This window comes from Rhincodon typus, chromosome 32, assembly GCF_021869965.1.
Source record: "Rhincodon typus isolate 14 chromosome 32, sRhiTyp1.1, whole genome shotgun sequence".
NCBI lineage: Eukaryota > Metazoa > Chordata > Chondrichthyes > Orectolobiformes > Rhincodontidae > Rhincodon > Rhincodon typus.
Window position 1 is genome coordinate 14,528,381 of NC_063363.1, and position 12,805 is coordinate 14,541,185.

The 12,805-nt window shown below is 39.1% G+C and overlaps 1 protein-coding gene across 1 annotated transcript in view; it reads left to right on the forward strand.

The window, feature by feature from the left end:
* Positions 1-12,805, forward strand: part of LOC109927322 (cytotoxic and regulatory T cell molecule) — a 42,289-nt gene that overhangs the window by 10,058 nt on the left and 19,426 nt on the right. Inside the window, exons 3-6 of the mRNA XM_020527307.2 lie at positions 3,436-3,588; positions 3,769-3,909; positions 5,038-5,199; positions 5,586-5,630. Coding sequence (XP_020382896.1) covers positions 3,436-3,588; positions 3,769-3,909; positions 5,038-5,199; positions 5,586-5,630 — 501 coding nt within the window. The remainder of the gene's footprint in view (positions 1-3,435; positions 3,589-3,768; positions 3,910-5,037; positions 5,200-5,585; positions 5,631-12,805) is intronic.

The following is a 12,805-nucleotide window of genomic DNA, read 5'->3' on the forward strand; positions in this document are numbered from 1 at the left end:
AAAAGCGTTTACTGAAGTAGCGTCAACTACTTCACTGGGCAAGGAATTCCATAGATTAACAACCCTCTGGGTGAAGAAATTCCTTCTCAGTTCAGTCCTAAATCTGCTCCCTCTAATCTTGAGGCTATGCCCTCTTGTCCTAGCTTCACCTGCCAGTGGAAACATCCTCTCTACTTCTATCTTATCTATTCCCCTCATAATTTTATATGTTTCTATAAGATCCCCCCCGCAATCTTCTGAATTCCAATGAATATAATCCCAATCTACTCAGTCTCTCCTCATAAGCCAACCCCCTCAACTCCGGAATACCAGCATTTAAATTGCATCTTTAACATAGCCAAGCATAACAAGGCAGAAGCACTCTCAGATGCAAGTCAACACCAAACCACATTTGGGATATATTAGGACTAGTGACCATATATTTGACAAAAGACAGAGGGTTTAAGGTCAAGATCACGTGGAAGTGTTTCTCAAGTTACATTAGTGGTGCGACCACTACTTTAGCTTGCAGACTTTGCACAGAGACAGTGAATGCAGTGGTTTGATTAAGCTGTTCCTGTCTGACAGACTGTGAAACAACTGCCTGAACTGTACAGACTCGGCTGTGGTCTGATACAATTTAGTGTTTCTAGACGTGGTTAAATGATTATCTACTTAACCCTTTACACCCGAATCGCCATTTCCCCTTTATTTGTTACTGGCATCTTCTCCTTTGTGCTGCAAACTAATGGCAAGGAAATTTTAGCTATGAAGTTTATGTTTAACAAGAGGCATGAATATACATCTGATATTGAGTTGTATTTATTTTTAAAACGTACTAACATTTAAATTGATCTTTAAAGTTTTTAAGAAGATTTGCAGCTGGGGTTGTGGATGAGGTTGTAGACATGCTCTTCAAGCCAGTGGGTTTGGTTGCAAACGTTTTGTCACCCTGCTAGGTAACATCATCAGTGCGCCTCCGGTGAAGCGTCAGTGTTCTGTCCCACTTATTATTTGTATGCCTCGGTTTGCTGGGGTGGTTGTTATTACTTCCGGCTTTGTTTCTCAGTGGTTTGTATACAGGGTCTAATTCAATGTGTTTGTTGTTGGAGTTCCGTTTGGAATAGCCGGCCTCCAGGAATTCTTTAGCATGTCTCTGTTTGGCTCGTGCGATTATGGATGTGTTGCCCCAATCAAATTCGTGTCCCTCGTTTTCCATGTGTAGTGAGACAAGTGAGAATTGGTCATGTCTCTTGGTGGCTGGTTGGTGTTCGTGTATCTGTATTATCAATTTTCTTCCAGTTTGGCCTGTGTAGTGTTTCTCTCAGTCCTTGCATTTTGTATATTACCCCAGTTTTGCCAGTTTTGGTTAAAGGATCCCATACCAAAACCGGCAAAACCGGTGTAATATACAAAATACCATGAAACACTAAACAGGCCAAACCAGAAGAAAACTGACAATATGGATACACGAACACCAACCAGCCACCAAGAGACACGACTAATTCTCATTTGTCTCACTACACATGGACAACGGGCGACACAACTTTGGCTAGGACAACACATCCATAATCGCACAAGCCAAACAGAGATACACCAGAGAATTCCTGGAGGTCTGGTATTCCAGTGGGAACTCCATCAACCAACACATTGAATTAGACCCTGTGTACAACCCACTAAGAAACAGAATTGGAAGTAATACCAACCATCCCAGCAAACCGAGGCATATAAATTACAAGCGGGACAGAACATCGACGCTTCACTGGAGGTGCACTGACGATGTTACCTAACAGAGTGACGAAACGTTTAAAACCAAACCCACCGGCTCGGTGAGCATGTCTACAACCTTATCTAAATTGATCATTTTAGAATCAAATACTGGTCTAAACCTAGATCATCGGGACCGACATGGGCTTTCCTGTTCTCTGAATTACTCTTCTCTCAATGTTTCTTTATCTATCTCAATTGTGATCCATTAAAAGAAAGTAGTAACTTGAATTCACATTCCCACGATAAAAAAACGACCAAGTCAGACTATTTAGAAGTCACTTTCTTACTAATATTACACAGAGTATACAGTCAGTAAGTTTTATCTTTAAAACACCTTTAAAATTAATGACACTAATTCCATCTGAATTTTTATAGACAATGTTCAAGGTATTGACAAGATGTGCTAAACCCTTTTCTTCATTAATTGCCATGAGAAAAAACAGAAAATGCTAGAAATACTTAACAGGTCATCCAACATTTTTCAAGGGAACAGATCAATTTAATTTCAGAAGTTGACCCTTCACTGTTCTAATAAAGGCTATTTATCTGAAACGTCACAACTTGACTTTTCTCTCTACTGATGTTGACTAAGCTGCTGAGTCTTTCCAACATTTATGATTTTCTTCAGACTTCCAGATTTGTTTCATTATTTCAAAAATGATTGTACTTCAAGTTACACAGAACCATGTTGCAAAAATAATAGTTTGCTGATTTCTATAAGCCAATAATACACAATTTGTATCTTTCTGTTGCTGTGTCTCATAATGTTACAGACAAACCTAAGTCTAGCACCATTTCTAAGTTATCAGATACTAATCAGGAAGCCATAGAATGATGACAAAGGTGGCATAGTGACGACATCACAATTCAAGAGGCCCAGACGAATGCTCTGGACGTAGGTTCAAATTCTGACAAAGACATTGGTGGATTTTAAACATCAATTAATAATTCTGGTTACTATGACAATGATCAACATTTGTGATAAAAAAAAATAGTCTAGAACATTACTTCTTTCTGAGCAAAGAATTTTGCTGTCCATACCAACCATGGCCTACATGTGGCTCCAAATCCACCACAATGTGATTGACTCTTAACTGACCTCTGAAGTGTTTGAGCAGCCACTCAGTTTAAGGAGCAGTTAGGATGGCCTTGCTGGTAATGCCTAATGAAAACATCATAAATAAAACTTATATGAGTTGATGTTGAAGTAAAAACAGACCACAAGTAGGAGTGTTTACCAGCATGCTGCAAAGTTACACATTTAGTAAAATAGATTATCATCAATTATTTTAATCTGGATTATACTTTTTCTTTATTTATTCATGGAATGTGGGCATCACTGGCTGGGTCGGCATTTATTGTCCATCCCTTATTGCTCTTGAACTGAGTGGCCTGCGACATGATGTTATTACTAAAACAGTTATGTGTCAACTAATTGTTGAGAGTCTGGATTCTGATGTAGGCCAGACCAGGTGGCAAGATGGTGTATTCCTGTGGATAAGGAGAAAGATGAACAAATATTACACAAAAGGAATAAATATTTAACAGAAATACATTTCTTCCTCTTTACAATCTTCAAGTTTCATCTTTCAGCACGTGGACAGGTTGTTCTCATTATTGGATACATGTATGATTGTTTGCATATTAATAACAATGATTACGATGAAGAAATTATTTTTCCAACAGGCATAAAGGACAGAAGATACAATTTAGTGCATTACTCAGAAGCAAAATTATTTGTCATACTGCTGAATACCACAGTGGAAGACGATGGCGTGTATACATGTTTATATTATGACCACCCAACCGTATCCAAAGAAGTACATCTCACTGTTTTAGGTATGTATGTTGCAGGGATGAGACATTGATAGTATTGTTTAATCATTTGATTGAAAGAAATAAAACCCAGTGTTGAGGAAATTAACTAGTTTTTCAGTTTTTTTTCTCTCACTTTGCATGACATCTAGTTTGTATGGAAGCATTTCACAACTAATTGTGAATATGTATTTACTTCCCCAGCACCACCATCTCCTCCTGTACTGAACATTACCACACGTTTAATGAAGGGAAAAGAGGAGAAGGTGGTTAGTTGCATTACCACTGGAAGCAAGCCAAAGCCTCAAATAACCTGGCTCTTGAACAACAGAATGGAGTTGCGTGGTAAGGAAGCTTTAGTAGGTTTACGTTCCTTTCAGGATATATTTGCTTTCATTTCCATGATCTCCCTTTTCTTCGGTCCCATCATGCTTTCAGAAAGACCGTCCTGATATCAGCAGTGTAGTGATGTGACAGTTTCCATCACAGTTATAAATTCTGTTTCTTAACCTTAATGACATTTTTTGGCAGTAATTCAACTAATTCAAATTGAGTCAATTTTTGTTTTGTAACTGCATGTACAGGAAATCTGAAGTAAAAATAGAAAATAAAGAGTTAAAATATGGTCAGCATATGTAAGAAGATGCATCCACAAGTTCCAGCAGATTTTCCACACCCACCAACCCCCCACCAACTTCACAAAGGAATGAAAGACTCCGACCCAATTGCTTTTTATTATTTTATTGTCCAGACAAGAGGACCCTAGAGTGCTCAATATTCACTGATAGTTCCTTCTGACTCAGAGAATTAGCTTTGTCACTGATCCCAGTTGTCTGAAACTCAGTTCATAGATCATAGAAGCCCTACAGAGTGGAAACAGGCCCTTTGGCCCAACAAGTCCACACCGACCCTCAGAGCTCCCACCCAAACCCATCACCCTATAACCCACCTAATCTACACATCCCTGAATATTACAGACAATTTAGCATGGCCAATCCACCTAATCTGCCACCTTTGGATTGTGGGAGGAAACCTGAGCACCCAGAGGAAATCCACGCTGACACAAGGAGAATGTGCAAACACCAAACAGACAGTCGCCCAAGGGTGGAATTGAACCCGGGTCCCTGGCACTGTGAGGCAGCAGTGCTAACAACTGTGCCACCGTTGTTAGAGTAATTAGAATAAGTATGTTTTCAAATAGTTTCAAAGATATCATCTTTGTTCGGCCATGTTTTGACTGCTCCGAAACATGGTATGCACTTTAAAAGCAGCTGCTGTTTCATATCCCTGCATGCAACTTTCATTTTCCAATTGATGCAAACCACAAATTCCTGTTGATAACAGGAACAAAAATATAAAGAATACAACACCAGGGGGTGCTGCAGGTCCAGCACAGGTGCTACAAAAGAACAGAATCTAAAATGTGGGATTGAAATTTCTCAGAATTCACTAAACATTTTTTTAAATATGCAGGACACACAGAATATAATCCAGAAAATAAAGGGACAAAGTTTACAACAATCAGTACATTGAATATCAAAGCACATGATCAGGAATCCAGAGTTGATTGTTTGGTTCGTCATGAAAGTCTAATGAACAAGGTTCTTCGGGTGACCTACAGATTTGATAATAATTGTGAGTAGAATCTTCAAAATCATTGTTATATTCACAGTGCTTAGATTTATATTTATTTGCACATAAACATAGATTATATTACCAACTGATGCAGAGTAAATGCAGCAATTCGTGAGGGAGTAGATTCACTCTTTGTACTGTTGCAGGCCATGTTTAAGCCTTATCTCTGACAGCAACATATATACCAACATCCAGAACTAGATGCAATTTGCAGAAGTATTTTGAGGTTTAAGAAACTGTTTTCAAAAGTTAAAGAGACCAACACCAACGAAAACATCAGCTCCGTGTTGCAACTTAAATATTCATCAAATACATAATTCAAAAATAGTCTTTGAGCCTTTTGATCTCTATAACCTATATATAATCAATATTTTGTTTTATAACAGATAATTCTCTTGGACTAACTGAAACATACAGTCAAACTACAAACAGTAAGTTTTTGCTTCAAATTCTAAAATGATTTTATATATCTTTAGCACAAAGACTTTCTTCACCACCATCCCCCACCCATGTCAATGTGAAGAATTTGCACCATCTCCTCCTCCACCACCTGTGGTAATGTGGGTGCAGATTGAAGATGTGGGTGCACACCCTTTTTATTGCATCTAGCCACTCTGAGCTCATTTGCTCAGAGACACAGGCTGCAAGGATGACACTGGGGAAATGTCAACTGAGACAATCCACTGCTATGTTGCAATCCTTGCAAAACCCACATCAACTTAAAAAAAACATTCAAGCACTCGCTAAGGGTGAAAAAGAATTTTTTTTTCAAATACTGGGTAATCTCATGATAAAGACCAAGTGCATTTCAGGGCACGCCAAAGATATCTGGACCCAGACTTAGCAGGAGCGATAAATGAAAGAGATTTTGGAGGCAGTTCGATGGGCAGGAGAATGGAGATACAGACAGGACAGGAGCCAGAGAAAAACACAAGAAGAAAGGAAGGAAGGGGGAAAAGATGAGAGGAGGAAAGGGATCAGGATTAAAAGCAAAAATGGGACAGGGTGGTGGTTGTGGAAAAGGAGAGAAGAGGGTTTTGGAAAGTTCAATAGGGAAAACTATTTTTGCTGGTCTGAGAATGAATAAATGGGAAGTATAAATTTAAGATTATGAGTGTAAAAGGAAAGATAGGAGATTTCTAGTGCTGTGTTTTTAAATGTAGAATACCATACCAGTGCTCAAAGCAGAATCCATAACATTTTTAAAATTCTATATTTTAAGCATTCTAAACATTCTACATTTTAGAAGATTATTTAGATGATCATGTTTGAAAAACCAAGATTCAAATCAGAATGAGGAAAGAAATTCAACTAAATAAGCTGCACCAGAGTATTAGAGTCATAGAGTCATTAAGCACAGAAACACACTCTTCAGTCCAACTCGTCCATGTCGACCAAGTTTCCCAAACTACACTAGTGCCACTTGCCTGTATATGGCCCATATCCCTCTAAATCTTTCCTATTCATGTACCTGTCCAAATGTCTTTTAAACGTTGTAACTGTACCTGCATCTGGTGCTTCCTCTGGCAGTTCATTCAACAAACACACCTTCCTCTGTGTGAAAAAGTTGCCCCTCAGGTCCCTTTTAAATCTTTCTCTTCTCACCTTAAACCTATGCACCCTAGTTTTGAACTCCCCCACCCTAGGGAAAAGACCTTGGCAATTCACCTTTTCTATACCCCTCATGATTTTATAACCCTTCATAAGGCCACCCCTCAACCTCCTACGTTCCAGTCAAAAAGGTCCCAACCTCTCCTTATAAATCAAACCCTCTCGTCATGGCAATATCCTGGTAAATGCTTTCTAAATCCTCTCCAATTTAATAATATTCTTCCAATAGCAGGCGACCAGAACTGCACACAGTAGTCCAAAAGTGGCCTCAATGATATCCTGTACAACCTCAACATGACATCCCAACACCTATACTCAATGTCTGAGCAATGAAGGCATACATGCTAAATGCATTCTTATCCACCTCATTTACCTGTGAAGCAACTTCAAAGATCTATGTACTTGAACTCCTAGGTCTCTCTGTTCAACAACACTACACAGGGCCCCACCATAAACTGTACAACTCCTGGCCATGTTTGCTTTACCAAAACGCTATACCTGACAATGATCCAAATTAAACTCCATCTGCCACTCCACAGCTCACTAGCCCAACTGATCAAGATCCCTTTCTAATCTTAGATAACGTTCCTCACCGTCTACTATACCATCAATTTTGCTGTCATCAGCAAACTTACTAACCATTCCCCCTAATCCTTATTCAAATTGTTTATATAAATGACAAACAACAGAGGACCCAGCACTGATCCCTCTGGAACACCGCTGGTCACAAGCCTCCAGTCCGAAAAACAACCCTCCACCACCCGCCTCTGACTCCTACTGTCAAGCCAATTTTGTTTCCAATTCACAAGCTCTCCGTGAATCCTATGTGATCTAACTTAACTAATCAGTCTACCATGCAGAACATTGTCAAAGGCTTTACTAAACTCCATGTAGACAACATCTACCGTTCTGTCATCAGCAATCTTTTCTGTTACATTCTCAAAAAACTCAATCAAGTTTGTGAGGCACGATTTCCCATGCACAAAACCATCCTAACTCTCCCTAATCAGTCCTTGCCTCTACAAATGCACATAAATCCTATCTCTCAGAATCTCCTCCAACAACTTACACATCACTTATGTCAGACACACTGGTATCTACTTCCCAGGATTCTCCTTACAGCCTTTCTCAAATAAATGCACAACATTAGCCACCCTCCAGTCCTCTGGCACCTCACCTGTAGCTACAGATGATATGATTATCTCTGCTTATGTTTTATGTTTTTAAGACCTTCCACACATCATCTTCTGTAATATCTGCCTTATTTCCAAAGAGAAGGTCATGTTTTGGTCCTTCTCTCATAGGTACATCGACATATTGATGAAGAAAATTTTCTTGAATACATTTAACAAATTCCTCATATTCCAAGCCTTTAACACTATGGCAGTCCCAGTCTATGTTTGGAAAGTTAAAATCTCCAACTATTACAACCTTATTATTTTTACATATATCTGAGATCCCTCTATATATTTGCTCCTCAGTTTCCCACCGATTACTGGGAGGCCTACAGCCATCAAGGTGATCATCCCCTTCTTATTTTTGAGTTCCACCCTTGTAGCTTCACTAGATGATCCCTCAGAAATATCCTAAGTACAGCAGTAATGTTTTTCAAATCATAAATGTCACTCCCCGTCCTGTCTTGCCTCCCTTTCTATCTGTCTATAGCATCTAAACACTAGAACATGGAGCTGCCAGACCTTTCCCTCCGTTAGCCGTGTTTCTGTGGTAGCCATGATGTCCCAGTCCCATGTTCCCATACCTGCCTTGAGCTCATCCGCCTTACCTGTAAAACTTCTTGCATTGAAATAAATTCTTCAGAGGGTACCTCATTCTCTGACCTGCTTTTGCTGTCTTTAGCTTCAGAACCATTCTCATCTGACTCTCTATTCTCACTACTACTTAGGTGTGTCGGTTTGAGAGAAGAATAGCCACAGGAGACTTAGGTGATTTTTGTGTTCTTTCTGTATTGTTAAATTTTGACTGTGTGAACATGAAGCATACAATTATGATTCTTGGAACAGAAAATCTGACAGCAGAAAGAACTGGGACACAATTTACAGTAAAACCTGAATTCTCCAGATTCCCCGCACACAATTTGCACTGCAGAATATACAGGCACTTAAGCCTACCCAATGACATTGTAGGTGCTTTGGTTTCTGTTGTGTTCGCAGTATCTTAGTTACTCTACTAAACTTACCCTACTGGCACCAATTTTTCCCCAATTTGTCCCTGGGTCACGGGCAGCACTAGCCTATTGCCTATCCCTAGTCGCTGTAAGGGGACTGAATAAACCGCATCATGGAAGGATGTGAAATTAGTAGCATTCCCCTTCAGAAGGTTATGAGTTCAAAACCATTTCCAAAGGTGCAGTGAATGAAAATGAAGGGTTTGGTCTTTGAAACCTGTGTTGATATCCTGCAGAGTACAAGCATAAAATGAGACTGGCCTGGTGGTGACCCTCCTCACCCCACAGTTGATAAGAGTCAGGCCAATATAGCTTTAAATTGACGGGTGATAGATATAGGACAGATGTCAGAGGTAGGTTCTTTACTCAGAGAGTAGTAAGGGCGTGGAATGCCCTGCCTGCAAAAATAGTAGACTCGCCCACTTTAAGGGCATTTAAATGGTCATTGGATAAACATATGGATGATAATGGAATAGTTTAGGTGAGATGGGCTTCAGATTGGTTTCACAGGTCGGCGCAACATCGAGGGCCGAAGGGCCTGTACTGCGCTGTAATGTTCTATGTTCTATGTTCTATGTTCTAATATGCCAACACATATGTTTAAAGCTACAGAAGAAATGTGTTATCGCCTCAGGCATGAAAGAAAAGATGAACAAGATAATGTCATACAGGATTAAAGTCAAACCTAAGTTAGCCCAGTTAGGAATAGTAGTTTCTTTTTCCTAGAGGACTTTAACAAGCAGTCAGTTTTTATAATAAAACTAATATAATAATAATATCAGAAAATGCTGGAGAGAATCAGCATCTGTGGAGAGAGAAACAGTAAATGTTTGAGTCTGATATAACTTCTTCTTCAGTTAGATGGCATTTTATGACCATCTAACAACTTCCATGGTCATTTTGCTTAGTACCTATCCAAAAGGTATTGTATTCAGTTTCATAACTTGCCGAGGTGGAATCTGAACTCAGAACCTTTGGATTTGTTAATACCCTAAACAATCGTCAATAAGAGTGTACAAGTGAGCAGGTATAGGTCCTACTTGGAGCTTTACAATAGCTCTTTGAATGAAGAGAGCAAACTGATCGGTCCCAAATAGGCAGTGCTGGGAGGTATGCTGTCCTTTGACAGGTTTAAACATTTAAACAATCCTATCCCATTGGCAGGTTAAAGTCTAAACCTCAACAGGTCTGGTGGAGAGAGAAATAGAGTTAACATTTCGAGTCCAATATGACAACTCAAAACATCTGCTCTATTTCCTTCTGCAAAGATGTTGCTGGGCCTGCTGAGTTTCTCCAGCATTTTCTGTTTTTATTTCAGATTTCCAGCATCCACACCATTTTACTTCTATCAAAGTGCAAATATGCTATAGCTTTCTGTTCATTATTCAAAGGCCAGTGGGGTATGTAGGCCCACGTCCTTCTAAACAATGGTGGTGGGTGGTGACTGAAGAAGTTGTCACAAGCTACTGAACATAGAGTGAAATAATTATGATTTTGGATCCATCACTGCTGGTGATAGTAGAAGGAGAAATTTAGGATAACTGTTTAAGAGTAACACCTAGGGGTATCTAAGTTTTAACAATAACGAGTGCCAAATCACAAAAATATGCTACATTTTATTCAGCTCAAGACAAACGATGCCAGACCTGACAGGAATCAAAACATATTTAAATCTAAGCAAAATATATCTTCAACATAAACTTATAAAGTATGATCGTGTAATTTATACTTACTTTATTCTTTTGTAGTATAATGGCAAAAAGTTTCACAAATTATTGAATTCCAATAGTTTAACTATTACTTTCATCAGTTAAGTTAAAGGAATAGAATATTATGTTGGTGCATTTTGTTCCTCCAGGTTTTACTTTATGTTTACACCTAACTTTAGTGATGGAAGTCTTTACATTAATGTCTGATGCTTCCACTTTGCTTTTATGATTAGAAGCGAACACAACCTCCATGCCTGAATCAGTAACTACCAGTGAATTGTTTGAATCAGTCACTCTGGAAAACAGCACAGAAAATACTTCTACAGTTAACTGTGCGTTTCCAGTTTTGTAAAAGCAAATTTAGAGTGGATAGTTTCACTTGACTTCCCAATGGATATTGCACCCACACTACAATCTACACCTTATTTGGCACCAACGGCAGTCTTGCTCAGAGACGTTTACTTCCATCTGACCCCTCTGCCTGACTGCAACATGGTGTACAAGATTATGAGGGCTGTGGACAGGGTTGACAGGAACAGCTATTCCCCTTAGTTGAAAGATCAACAAAGAGGGGGCATAATTTTAAGATGAATGGCAGGAGGTTTAGAGAGGATTTAAGGGAAAAAAAACACCCAGAGGTGGTGGGAAAATTGGCATGCACTGCCTGGAAAGGTAGTAGAGGTGGAAAACCTCTCAACTCTTTTAAAAGGATGTCGATGAGTACATGAAGTATCATAACATTCAAGGCTATGGGCCAAGGGCTGGAAAGTTGGATTAGTGGGGATAGATCAGCACTTCTGTGCTGTATGACTCTATGACATGTTAAAACTATGCAGGATAACAAAGTAGAAATTGTCCCAGTTTACTGATGTCACTTTGGGTATAAAATTCACAAAACATAAGAAAAAGGGACAGAAGTTTTTTTTAAAGAAATGTTGATGCAAGTATTATTCTCTTGCTATTGATTTTACAATTGACAGATTGTTTCATTATTTCATTGTCTCATTTGAAACTAATGATAATGAACATGGACTGACAGCTTTCTGTATACTGCATCAAAATAGAAAGTGAAGGTACATGAACTGGAATCTGAAATCCAGCTATCTGGTAATACAATTTAACCCATTGCTATCAAAGTCAATGCCAGATATAGTGCAGAAAACAATACTGTATCTCATCTTTGCAAAAATGTTCTATCATGGCAGCAACTTAGTGATTATCCTCCTTTTAGCTCAGAGAATGGGACAATGGCAGAGCCTGCTCTGCTTTTCAGTGCCCATAAGTTGCTTAGCTACTGTTGCTACATTTTTGAGTTGAGACATTTGCCTCATATATTCCATTTCATGGCTGAGGAATGAGAAATTTGATACCATCTGATACTTGCTAAAAACAATGGGAGATCAGATTCAATCTGTTTCAATGTGCAACTTGATATCATCACCTTTTCCTTTAGACATTTGTATTTCTTCAGAAACAAGCAGGTGGTTGAAAGTATCACCGATTTTACTTGTGAAGATGTTTACGAAACATCATCAAACAAAGTTATGACTCTTCAGCTGCTAGATATTGCTTTGGGCTGACTGAATAACTAAAATTACTTTTTCAAAAAAAGCACATATTTTCCATTGTGTCAATGCGTCTGAATTGCAAATAGCCCTGGCCATTCTCGTGAGTACAGAGTTAATATGCCCTGTACTCTCATTTCTGTAGCACACATCCCACTGTGTACTTATTCCTGTTTGCAAGGGTGACCTAGGTAAAACAAGATGTCCTATGCCCACAGGCCACGAGATTTCGTTTCAGCCTTCTTAAGCTACGTTTGCCTGAACTGAAGCGAATGCTGCTCCTAAAATGCTCCACCTAGTGGTTAAGCAGATTTAAGCACCATCATTATTGTTATGACAAGAAGGAACCATCCACTTCCTAAATAAAAACTGAAAGAACTGCGGATGCTGTAAATCAGGAACAAAAACAAAGTTGCTGGAAAAGCTCAGCAGGTCTGTCAACATCTGTGAAGGAGAAAACAGAGTTAACATTTCAGGTCCAGTGACCCTTCCTCAGGACTGATGGTGGCTGGGAAAACGTCAGTTTATATGCAGAA